Raw genomic sequence first — 13,172 nt, 5'->3', positions numbered from 1 at the left:
ACCTGCGTCCCCTGCATCGGCAGGTGGACTCCCAACCACTGTGCCACCAGGGAAGCCCAAGGATAGTGAATTTTAAGCATGATCTGTCCGGTTGTGTCTGGCTTACTCCAAGAAAGTTATTTCCTATCCTTGGGTCTCAGCTGAGTTTATACGCTTGGCATCACAACAGTTCCGACAACCATCTGTTTTAAGTTGTGTCAGGCTGATCAGCACAGTCAGTCTATACAGCAGTGGACAAAGCAATGTTTCCCACTCATGCCAACCATGCCACCATGTTGACAGCTGACTGGTGTGTTCAGAGCATCTCCACTCCAAACTCATACTGCTCTTCTCTGAAAAAGAAGGCAGTAGAAACTTGGATTTTGAAAAAAGCAGGTTCTGCGGGACCAATTACATTTGATAAATGAGGGGTCTTTTTGAAGCAAACTAGATATAATTTCTTTTGCATTTCTAAAGCCTGATATCTTATTAAATTGGTACATTAAATCACGCACCATTCCTCTGTAACTGGGTTCGATACCTATCTCAGCAATGCAGCCGGCAGAGGAAATTAAAGGCAGCATCAGAAGCCAAGAGTGTACATGCTGCACTAAAATGAAGAGTCTCTAATGCTTCAGGGACCTGCCTGCCTCCTGTCCTTCTACCTGGTTCTTGACATACACTGCTTCAAATTAGCCTACCGAGGGAGGAGTGTGTGCGTATATCTGTTTTAACCTTCGAAACCTAACTTCCAGTGTAGACAGATAGCATACATAGTAGCTAAACCCTTATAAGCCCTTCTCTGTTATAAGCGAGGAAAAAAAATGGAGAACCACCTCCAACTATTAAGTGTTATATTTGAATATAGCCTTAGCTTTAGCAGAATAAATAGGCCAAACCTAAAATAAGCTTTTCTGCCTTTCAATAGTAATGGTCCCTTTTCTCTAGCTATTGTTGATGATTTATATTCATACATAAGTATTTTGAACTAATTTCTTGTTTTCCCAACCACATGCTGTCTTCATGATACTCTGCCGCAGCTGGTTGCTATAGAAATGTCTGTTATAAGGAATGTGGATAGAAGGAAAGTGAGAAATGAAATGTGAGGTGACTTTGCTGGACTACAAATTTCCATTCTGGTTGTCCCCAGTGTTTCAGTAGATGATTTCTTTTCCTTAGGAAATAAACCAACCCAAGGTAAAAGGTGGCCAGTGCCCAGGTAGATGTGGCTGTAATAATCATATCAATAACTTATTTGGTTAATACTCAACAGACAGGTAATTAAATCATGATAATCCCTCCCCAATGGATACCTAAAGTCCACCTTGGAATCTAGAAGGCATTCTGGTCTACAAAAGAAACCCTGGGAATTCCCTGGTGGTCCAGTGGTTAGGACTCTGCACTCTTACTGCTGAGGGCCCGGGTTCGATCCCTGGTCAGGGAACTAAAATCCCATGAGCCACGTGGTGCGGCCAAAAAAAAAAAAGAAAGAAATCCTGTTAACAATAAGCAGCAGACATCCCATTTACCTAATTCTAAAATCAAAGTTACATGGCACCAGATTTCCATTCAGGGACAGTACTTGAGAGTAAGACTTTTTAGCAAAGAAACTAAACAGAACGTCATTAGACTTTATAAAAGTCTTACAAAATTCAATTCTGGAACACCTCTTTTATTTCCATAAAGATGATGGATTCCTGAGCCAAATGTCCTTTTCATGAAGGGTTTGAAAACTTTCCATGAAAATAATTCAATTAACCTTTTAGTTTTAGACTATATTCATTGATTTGATTTTTTAAAAAATATCGACGGGCCTACTTCTCAGAAGTGACAAGGATGGGCCTCATTTTCAATTTTTGTAATACAAGTTCTGCTTGCCAATGAGAAATACCAGAACGCTAATTTTTTTTTTCCATTTGTCTAGTGCCATTTCCCTGTGGAAGAGTTTCTGTCTCAAACACTCGTATGAAGTTCACCCGTGCTGAGACTATTTTTTCCAATATGGACTATGAAAATTCTACTGAAGCTGAAATAATTTTCGATAACATCATTCAAAGCAACCAATCATCCAATGATGTCACTCGCATTGTTGGTGGAGAAGACGCCATACGAGGTCAATTCCCTTGGCAGGTACTCTATATTTATGGTGTGTCAAAACCGGAGCCCAGTGGGCAAGGGCCAGGCCAGGTGGGAGGCTGAGGCTAGGACATCAGACAGACTTATTGGGATGAGGGAAGTATTTAGGCAAGTTTCAACACTAAGCCGGATGAGGAAGCCCCGACAGGTGAGTAGCCGGTGAGAGAGAAGTCCAGGGACAGCTACCATACAAGGTCAAGGAGAGTTTGGCGTCAAGGAAATAGCACAGCAGGATTTCAGACAAGCAACAGGGAGGTCTGGAAGCGAGGTCACTGGTGCTGGGGTTCTGGGTATTACTTCAGCTTCAGCTCCTGGGAGAACTGGTGAGAGTCAGAAAGTCTCTAGGTCCAGAGAAACTGAATTATTTCGAAGGCATTTTTAAAAGGACTCAGGAAGGATTAAGACAAGAACTGGGTTACTGGAACCAGGGCATATGAGACAGGGGCTTGGTCAAAGGCTGTAGTTCTCAAAGTGTGGTAGCATCAGATTCACCTGGGAACTTGTGAGGAATGTAAACTTTCATGCTACGCCTCAGACCTACTGAATCAGCATCTCTGAGGGTGAGGCCAGCAGTCTGTGCACTAACAAGCCCTTCAGGTGATTCTGACGCACTCTACAATTTGAAACGCACCGGTCCAAAGGAAACAAACTTGTTATAGAAGCTAGGCTCCAAAACACCAAACAGTAGACTCGTGGTACCTAGTCCCACATTTCTCCAGGTGTGATCTGCAGACAACCCACATGAAAATCACCTGTGCACATTTTTGAGGTAACAGCCAAGGGCTAGATTTGATACCCATCATTTCAAATCGTTTCATGTCCTCCGTGCTGCACACTTAGTGTACCTGTTGTCCCCTTCCTATGGAGCCCAGCTAAGATCATTAGGAATGTTCAAGATCACTCATCCACACCTGTGCACATACAGGTTCACTCGCTATTTCATCCATATGAAGTAAGATTACTGACTGTAGAGGTACCAAGCGCTAGGTTTTAGTTTTTTCCAAAAGTGAAGAGCTGTGCTACTTGCTAGGATACTTGAGAAAGACCCTGCCATACTTTCACACTGATGCCTTCCTCAAGAGAACCGTCTCTCCACACCCACCTCCACCCAGTTTCTCACAAAAGGTTACTGGGTTTCAAAAATAGGAGACAAACTGAGTGTGCAAAAGTCACTTTTAGACAAAATAAGAAAGAAAACCAACCAGAATCTCTCCCCATTTGTGGATGAGTCAGCTCGACCATGTCACCATCAATCTGCAAGGTGGAAATGCTTGATCTGATTGCAGACAAGACTGCAACACACCTGCTGCAGCCCAGGCATCAAGAGAAAGCTAGCAACAGCTGGGGTTTCAATGGCCAAACTAGATCTGTGGCTCTGACATAGGAAATACTGTTTAGCAATATCACCTAGCAAAAAAGTGATTCAAAATGCTGATGCGTCAATAAAAGGGGATGGGAAATAACGCGACCACGTGGGTGAAGCAATTCCACAAAGCAGCACAGTCAGAGTTCACTTTCCTCTGGAGTAACAAACAGTTTGAACGAACTGGAAATGTCTAGTCTGTTAAAGAAAAGGTTTAGGTGAGCTGTTTGCGAGAGCTAAAGGGCCACAAGAGAAAGGGGACGACAACTTTTTCTTTGTAGACTTATGGGTGAAAGTTCCAGGCAGGCAGGTCGATACCGGCCCCAGTTAACAAAGCCCTTTCCAACCACTTGGGTCGGCCGCGTGGGCTGGGCAGCTCGGGGAGGAGATTTGGTTTAACATATGTTCGTGGAATTGTTGACTCGAGCTGCTCTGTCACTGGGACGACAGCAGCGGGACAACCCCATCCCAGAGAGCATCGAGGGCTCGAGCTCCCCTGGTGGGAGATGAGACAGGACAGGCTAGGGACCGCAGCCACCCCGTGCAGCTCTGAGACCCTAAGGAGCGAGCTTCACCTTCCGCGCAGCTTGTCCGCGGCCGCGTGCATTTCTTACCTTATTCTAGGGCTTTCGTCTCCGCTTCCCGGCTAGAGGAGAAGCCGCCGCCGCCGCCGCCGCACCCACAGCCGCGCCGCGTCAGCCACAGACGCTTCCCAGAAGCCCCTGCGCTTCCGGCCGCCTTAACCCCCGACCCCAAGGCCAAAGGTGAAGGCAGACTTGCCTGACCTCTGACCTCTGACCCCACATCACAGTGACAGAACACCCAAGAAAGGAGCGGAGGGAGGTGTGAGGCCAGTTTCCTTCATTTTCCCTCCAGATGCCCAGCGCTGGGCTCAGAGCCCCTGGAGAACTCTGGGGACGGGAAGCAGGGACTCTGCAGGGCCACTTAGGAGCAGAGAGAGGAAGCTAGAGGGTTAACTCTTATATAGGAACAGAAAGGCTATTTCCAAGAGTCGGTATATCCTTAGCGGAGTGGGAAACTAAAACAGAACTCGGGGCTTCCCTGGTGGCGCAGTGGTTGAGAGTCTGCCTGCCGATGCAGGGGACGCAGGTTCGTGCCCCGGTCCGGGAAGATCCCACATGCCGCGGAGCGGCTGGGCCCGTGAGCCATGGCCGCTGAGCCTGCGCGTCCGGAGCCTGTGCTCCGCAGCGGGAGAGGCCACGACAGTGAGAGGCCCCGCGTACCGCAAAAAAAAAAAAAAAAACAGAACTCGAATTTCATACAGCTACAAAGGGAAACAATGAAAAATGTGAACATTAGAGTTGGGAAATCGCAACACCTGTACCATGAGACCACCTTCATCAACAGCTTAATAGTGAGAGATTTGAGGAAGTAGCACTGTGTTTCGGCTTTCTAAAGCTTTTATTGGGTTTTGGTCCCATGCACTTGACCCTGCCAGCCCACAATTCTGAGCATGCGCAAGCCTGCCCCCAAGAGCTCTGTCCTCCTCTTCTGCTTTGAGTTAGGATCCGACTGGCCCTGTGTGTGAAGTACCAGATCTTTCTCTTTTGTTTTATCATGGGCCTCAGGTTCTGTATTAGCCATGATTATTGTACATTTAATAATTTGAAGATCATTCTATGAGATTGATAAAAACGGAATACAATGGAAACCAAGTAGTTAAGCTTTCCTTAATCCTTTATATTAGGCTGTATCTATGCAATTGCCTGTATTTAACCATTTTACCCAGCAAAATATGTCTTGAGAGGCAGTCTGTCTATTCCTTATTCTATTCTTGGCCTAAACAATCTTTAAAATGTCTTAGCATTTTCCCCAGTCTTGGCTTTCCTCAGCTTTGGCCTGAAGCTATCCTTAATGGTACCCGAGCACTTGACCTATACAGCTACCTACACAGACCCAAACCTTTCATTTGATTAGGATACACCCCCATAGCAGACAACATGCAGTTACCATCTGTACGAACCAGAACTTCCTCTTTTTTTGCGGGGGGGTGGGGAGGGGCGGGGGGTTTGGGAGGAAGATGTTACAGGAAGGTCCTAAGGCTATAGATATATCTTCACTTGGAAAGGTAATCCTCTATTTTTCCTAGCTCAGATGATACAGCTCCAATTAGCAGAAATGAAAACATAACATATGTAATCTCATCTGGCCTCACAAAACTATTTTGAACAGAACATTTAGACAATTATTCTCTAGGATGGTTTGATGAAGTCTCTTTCAATGACGAGTCTAGTTAACCATTAAAAGCCAAAAGTGAGCATCCCCTCTGTGCCCAGAGAAATGAAGTAGGGCCAAGGGCTGGGCGAATCACACCTGTGGGTATAATAAGCTGTGCATCATGTAGAAATGGTTTTGCTCTTCATATGAAAGAGAACAAGTGTGCAAAGAAAAAATGTTACTGTAAAGCTGGAGGTGGCTAGGTAGGGAGAGTGAGGGTTTACTGAAATCACAGGGAAAGGCCAAGTTTGAGTTAAAAGGTTAGGAAGGGAACAACGGGGCAGCAGCTATCACTCTAGGCTGGCATTGTCAGTGAAGAACGTCAGAACAGATATGTGAATGTGTGTTTTGCAGATGTGTGTGGGTGTGTGGGTGTCTGAAAGAGAAAACAGGCTCCTGTTAGGATGTGACAAACATGAAAATGTTTGACAGATCAGAACTCCGACATCCTTGCTCAGAACATATGCTTTCCCATTTCTTCCAACATTCTCCAAAGTGATGCCATACAAGAACCTGTCCTTCGCCAAGCAGACAGCTCATACCCAAACAGCTAATATTTAGATAGCTGTGATCCTGAGGTAGCCAAGCAAACATTCCAAAACCAAGTTGCTTGTAATATCTTTAAATGCAAATGTATTTTAGGGCTTTTTCTTGGCAAAGATGTTTGCTAAAATTTCTAATACCAATCAGGAATGGGCAAAAAAACACACTTCGGGCTTAGAAGAACACAACTGTATTTCTCAGTCATGCACCAGAACAGCGTAGATGCTCCGGGCAGCAAATCTTTGGCAGGAGTCAGACTAGCTACATCAGATTAGTCTCTGTGCCCAGGGGCTGTGGCTATCATTCACTCTGGCCTAACTAGCCCATTAAGCTGAGAGATGTCCAATTCACCTCTCATACAGAGGAGAAGCACCATTATATCATTGCATGTGAATGCTTAACTCCAGTTACTTGAGCAAATGTATTCAGTTGTAATCATTAGGCCCAGTAAAGAACAGTGTTACGCAAATTTGCTTGGTGACGAAACTCACCTGAGGTCTGGGCCAGCTCCATGAGCTGGTGACCAAGTGCACTTGCACAGGGCCCTGTCTTCAAAAGGTTCCCGCATTTGTAGTTCAATGCTTTGCATTTGTGTTTTGTAACTCAAGTTCAATGAGACAATGGAGCATGCGTGTGCTGGGGACCTGGAACCTCAAGTCACCACACTCTTACCTCTCAGCACCACCCAGGGATGGATTCTTGACCTCCCTCTCCCCTGTCCTGTGGTGCCTTGGCTAGCTCTTTCTCCCCTTTCCACAGCTGCCCGGTGACCACTACCACCCCCAACCCCTGGCTCACTGGCAGATGCCACCTCCTCACCCTCAACAGCTACCATTGTCATCCTCCTTCGGCACAGGCACAGGGAGGGTTGAGGCTGGGTGCACAGACTCTATGCCATTTGGGGACAGGGCGTGGCCACATGGCATCTCAGGACCAGAAATGCATCATAGCACATTTGGAGGGTGAATGGCAGGGGCAAACCTCTTGTCCACCTTCATTCCAGAACCTGAACATATCCTGGCAGGGAAGTTGAAATCCCTTGGGAGTCACTGCTTGCTGTTGATTGCTACAGTGGACCAGTGGGAAAGACTGACTTACCCTTCCCCCTGCTGGGGCACAGGGCATCAGCACAGGGCTGGCGGAAGAGGGGACCTGGCAGCTGAGGGCTGCGTTTGTGCTTGCGTGCTCGATTTCAGGCTGTAGTCCCTGGGCACCTGTGAGGATCTGCGCTCGCCCAGCGAATATCCCCCATACCCGAGGAAGCACAACTTTGAATAGTAAATTCAAAACACCACGATAGGTTGTGAGAGACCACAGAAGAAAAGAAAAAGTTTTGTATTTTAGTATCTTCCGTGACACTTTTTCCTCGCTTTTGAACAAGGGACCCTGCATTTTCATTTTGCAACAAGCCCTACAAATTATGTAGCCAGCCCTGCCTGGAGTGAGCACTTTTAAAACAGAAAGGTCACCAAGCCTTGGGAATTCTGGAACCGAATTTCTCAAATTTAATTATGCATAAGGATATTCTGGAGATCTTCATTTTCTCCCATCCCAGCCACCAAATATTCTGATTAAGTCTGGTGGGCTTCCAAAGCTGCATTTTACAAGCATCCCAGCAAGGGATGGGAGCAAGGGATCCCAGCAAGGACTGCTACAGCACTCGGCCCACCAAGCACACTTGGAGAAATACTGGGTGCTTAGAAGCCTAGACTCTGAAGCCAGGCTGACTAGGGTGTGCATCACAGCCTCACCACGAACTAACCTTAACTAACTAACTGCATATCTGAACCTCAGTTTGCTCATCTGTATATGGATATGTTACTGTCACTCCACAAAGTACATAAAACACTTAGCACAGTGATTATCCATAGTAAGCAATCGATACAGGTTCAAAAAAAAATTAAGATTGTTAAATCTGGGCGATGGGTACACTGGTGTTTATTATATTGTGTGAGTTTTCCTATATTTTTACTTTTCAACATAAGAAGCAACAGCTAGAATGAGAGGGAAACCTGAGTATGGAAAAGAGGGTCAGAGCCTTGCAGTGAGTCAGGCCCATAGGTCTCCAGGTAGGAGGCTAGTGCTTTGGTGTCTAGGATTTAGCAAGTGTTCCAGAAACTGAATTCAGGACAAAAAGAATCTTCACTAGAATATGCCCCCAAGGACCTTCTCAGACTCACCCTTGAAAGGAGTGACCACACCCCTTCCCTAGTTTATTATGAATGGGTTTATGCCTGGGGCTACGTGTGCTTCAGTAAAAGGTCAGCAGTTCACAAGGGCTAGTCAGGGCCCACAAAGGGTTTACCAAATGTTAGTGTGCCCTCTAGTGTTCACACTTCTCAGACGGATCGAGGCCCTTGCATACACAAGAAGTGAAATTCTCCAACTTGATCTAGACAGTGAGGTGGTAAAAATATTCATGAACCACTCTGGATATACAATGAATGTACAGATGAAAGAATGGACTGGCCTCTTATCTAATAATGTCCAGGCTCAAAGCAGCACCCAAACACTTTTGTCTGCGTTGTCCCCAAATCAAACATAGCTTAATAGACCCTTTAGGACAGAGGCAGCTTACGGATCCAGTTGGGGGAGGAGAACAGAGTTGGGGGAGACCGGAAGGAGTAGGCGAGTTCTTCTGTTGCTCACTGCCTGGACGGCCATAGCACAGCCCTTAGGGATGCCATAGGTCTCATTTCATATCATTCTGGTTTAGAAAGAGCTTGAAAAGACGTCCTGGAAAAATCAATAGTTTTTCTCTTTCAAATGATCTGTAGCAAGGAGATTTCCTCGTGCAGGGACAGAAGACTCGGTAATAACTATTGATCCCCAGGAGTCAAATAAGTGCGTTTCTGAACGTACCTGCCATATCCCCGTGAAGCAATTCGTGCTATCAGAGAACCTGCCTCACCTGGAAAAGGAATCCAAGGGCCCTGAATCATCAAAAGAAGCCATTTCCTCACAGTTGCCTCATCTAGTGCTCCCCCTGGCTATCACTGTTCATTCTGTTCAAGAGTTTCAGAAATGGCTTTTTTGATTGTGCTCCAGAAACACTAATTCATCTTCAAAGCTGACATTTTCCAGAAACACTCCACTTCTGCCAGCACCTAGAAGCCAACATTTGCCCACTCCTCTAAACAGCACACATGGGTTTTTTTGTTCTGGATCAAATATATTATGTAGTAAGATTCATAATTTTGTTTCCACAGGTCCTTTTGAGTGATGAAATTGATGGGTTCTGTGGAGGTTCCATCATTAATGAAAAATGGGTTGTAACTGCAGCCCACTGTCTCAAACCTGGTGTTAAAATTACTGTTGTCGCAGGTAAATAAAGAATGATAGACGTCTGCAACATCCCTAGATCTTCTGCATGACTGCTAGATCATACTTTACTAAGGTCTAATAAGCTCATTGCTAAATAAGTTGAACTAGTGGTAGGGGGGCCATCTTTTCAAAATCCAATGTGTTCCATCCTCCAAGCCCCCCATCGTTCTTTTGGCGGACCTTTCATGTCAGTGCAGTACGATTAATCTATTGATGTGTCCGTTTCCCCACCAGACTGCGCCTTCCCAAAAGCCGTGTCATATCACTGATTCTTGTATCCTTGCACCTGGCACAAGCTGCAACCTGCCCTCAGTTAACATTGAATGAATGACCAAATGAACGTATTATCTGTGCTCAAAAAAGCAGCCAAAATCTTTGAAATTGGGAACATCTAGGATAATTCATAACAAGTCGATTCATTATCACCTGTGAACCATGTAAGACTTGTAACAGCATGGGTGAACAGCTCCATCTATCCGATGGTCCTGAATGGCTTTTTGGTCTGAAAAGTATGCATCGGCCCTCATTACATTTTACCAAAATCGTAACAATATAAGATCTTTGACACTTGACTGCCAGGTACTTCAATGGTGCTAGGTGGACACTTGGAAAACGTGTTTCTTTGTGGGAAAGACTGTGATTGAAAAAGAAATTCCTTTTCAATAGGTGAGCATAACACCGAGGAGACGGAACCTACAGAGCAAAAGCGAAACGTGATCCGTGCTATTCCTCACCACAGCTACAACGCATCTGTTAATAAGTACAGCCATGACATTGCCCTTCTGGAACTGGATGAACCCTTGATGCTAAATAGCTACGTAACCCCTATTTGCATTGCTGACAGGGAATACACGAACATCTTCCTCAAATTTGGATATGGTTATGTGAGTGGCTGGGGGAGAGTCTTCAACAGAGGGAGATCGGCTTCAATTCTTCAGTACCTGAAAGTTCCACTTGTTGACCGAGCTACATGCCTTCGATCCACAAAGTTCACCATCTATAATCACATGTTCTGTGCCGGCTTCCATGAGGGAGGTAAAGATTCATGCCAAGGAGACAGTGGGGGACCCCATGTTACCGAAGTGGAAGGTACCAGTTTCTTAACTGGAATTATTAGCTGGGGCGAAGAGTGTGCAGTGAAAGGAAAATATGGAATATATACCAAGGTATCCCGGTATGTCAACTGGATTAAGGAAAAAACAAAGCTCACTTAAAGAAAAATGTATTTCCAAGGCTGATATATTTGGGATTGAACATGGACAAGGTCCTTTACTCACTAATCACTTCCCCATCTCTTTAGATTTGAATATATACATTCTATGAATACTGCTTTTTCTCTTTACCGGAAGAAGTCTAACTAGAATTCATATTTTACTAGAATAAGTAGATTAGAAAATGTAATCACTAGAGAAATATACTGTGGTGGGAAATTGTGCCCATTCCTCCAGGTCCAGCCCTTGACAGAACTGTGAAGTTAAGTTCTTCATCCTGTGCATCAGGCATTATGTTTCTCCACTGAGGCGACTCCCTGCTTCTCCGTCCTTAGCAGCATTCCATGTGCCAGATCTTTCTCACCTCTCCCATCAAAACGTTAAAATTTATTAGATCCGTATCCAGGATATTTGGTCTAGTCCATCACAAGGCCAGCACCACACTCATACAGGAAGAACACAGGAGCAGCTGACAGGTTAAAACTCATGGAAAACCCTACTTTTTTTCCGGTACCCTTATTCCTGCATCCTTTGTCCTTGCCAACTCCTAATCCCCAAGTCAGTTCTGCTCTTTCTCTCTCCCTCTCTCCCCTTTTCCTTACATAGGCATTAAAGGAGGAAAGGGGAACATCATACTGTTTTACTGCTGTGCACAATTATATATACCCATCAAACCCAGACTTGCTTTCAGTTTGGTCTTGGACTTGCTTTTCATCACATAGGGATGAAGTAAGGTGCCTGAACTTGGAGGAAAAGTTCCTCTCAGACAGTCACATTATTGAAATACATACATAATGGAAGGAACGACCCATCAGAATAGTTTCCTAAGGGCTTTAATTGTGTAGTTATGGAGGTTTGACTAGACATGCTTCCATGAAGGCAAACCGGCATGTCATTGTACCCAAGAAAGCTGACATCAACCCAGTGCTTTGTCCCCTGTCAGAACAGTCAGTTTGCAAATAGAGCTAATAGAGTCTTCAAGAAAGAATTTGTTGGTGTGTCTCCAGTGTTGTCCAGGGCTAAGGAAGAAGTTGCCCAGACCAGAGAAGATAGGCATCATGCCTCCTCAACTGGTGTATCACCACAGTGAAGAGGGATGCACTCATTCCAATGAGCCAACCAACTCCCTTTTTCTGGTTCATGCTCCCCAAGCCACTTTTTGATAATAATTAGGCCTTCTATATTGTATTTTCTAGAGGGTTACTGACCAACCAACACATCAATCACATCAATACTTCGATCTGTTACACTGTTTCCCTTTGTGAGTTAAACTGGTGTTCTGATTCAGACCTTTGCTTTTCACGAATTTGGGTGATGTGAATCATTTACCCTGCATGTGATTACATGTGGAACTACTGACATCATGTTTCGGACCACTTTGACCCCATCAAGCTGCTGCTGCTCCTGCCCTCATCTCACCCTCCGCCAGGTCTTACACTTGCTGATTTCTTTCAAGTTACTCTAGTTAATCCCTTTTTCCTTTAGTCTTTCAAACATAAGTATCAATAAATGTAGTTTTCAATTTCTCAAAGTGTTTCTTGTTGAATCATTCCCAGAGAGAGCTCCCAAACCCTACATTCAGCAGGACACTCAGAAGAATGTGTCCAAGTGCCATATGACACAGCAGAGATTTGATGGTCTGCTGTCACCCAGCTTTCATGGGAGGCAGCATGTGTGTGTCCTGGTGAGGACAGTGGTCTGGATCCAAACGGGAGGATTGAGTCTAAACAGCTGTGAATATGCCCTTGGATAAGTCACTCCACATTTTATGCTTTGATTTCTCCATTGTGCAATGAGGGAGTTTGACAGGATGCTCTCCAAAGGCCCTTGTTGACCCTGTGATAGTCGGTGGGTTCGTGTTCTTCCATTCCTTTATTCAACAAATATTCAAGGAGTGATTACTGTTTGGCATTGGTTGTATGCCAAACACCAAGAGTGTTCATTACAATTTAAGTTCACATTTACATATTTTGTGAGTTAACTAAAATAATGTATGTGAATTGCCTTGTCAGTGCCTACTACACAGTAGTTGCTCAGTAAATGTTAGCTGAATCTGAACCCATGTTTATCCCACAATAGGAATTAGTCTTGTATTGAGTATCAGGGGAAGAGGACATACTTAAATAAAAATAATGCCTGGGATTGAGGTTTCATGAACAAACAAAAGAAATCAGTTCAGCTATTGCTGGCTGAAGGAGAGAGAGGAGACACTGCAATGGTCCCCCTTAGGGTAAGGAGGGTACTGATTCATGCATGGAACACATTACTTCAAATTTGAATGAGGAAAGATCTGTAGGCCCAGGGCTCTGCGATTGATAAAAGGGAGCCACTCTGGCCTTGTTGCCATGGAGACCACCCCTTACAAAGGCAGCCATGGG

The 13,172-nt window shown here is 44.9% G+C and overlaps 1 protein-coding gene and 1 non-coding gene across 2 annotated transcripts in view; both read left to right on the top strand.

Annotated features, from left to right (window-relative positions):
* The window catches only part of F9 (coagulation factor IX), a 29,712-nt gene extending 17,393 nt beyond the window's left edge, over positions 1 to 12,319 (top strand). The window contains exons 6-8 of the mRNA XM_060002331.1: positions 1,904 to 2,109; positions 9,469 to 9,583; positions 10,250 to 12,319. Coding sequence (XP_059858314.1) covers positions 1,904 to 2,109; positions 9,469 to 9,583; positions 10,250 to 10,797 — 869 coding nt within the window. The 3' untranslated portion in view covers positions 10,798 to 12,319. The remainder of the gene's footprint in view (positions 1 to 1,903; positions 2,110 to 9,468; positions 9,584 to 10,249) is intronic.
* Positions 1,351 to 1,423, top strand: TRNAK-CUU (transfer RNA lysine (anticodon CUU)). Its single transcript has one exon. It is a non-coding gene; the product is annotated as a tRNA-Lys (tRNA).
* Positions 12,320 to 13,172: the final 853 nt, after the last annotated feature.

The sequence above is a fragment of the Delphinus delphis genome, chromosome X, assembly GCF_949987515.2.
Source record: "Delphinus delphis chromosome X, mDelDel1.2, whole genome shotgun sequence".
Classification (NCBI taxonomy): Eukaryota; Metazoa; Chordata; class Mammalia; order Artiodactyla; family Delphinidae; genus Delphinus; species Delphinus delphis.
This window is presented reverse-complemented; position numbering and strand designations above follow the sequence as displayed.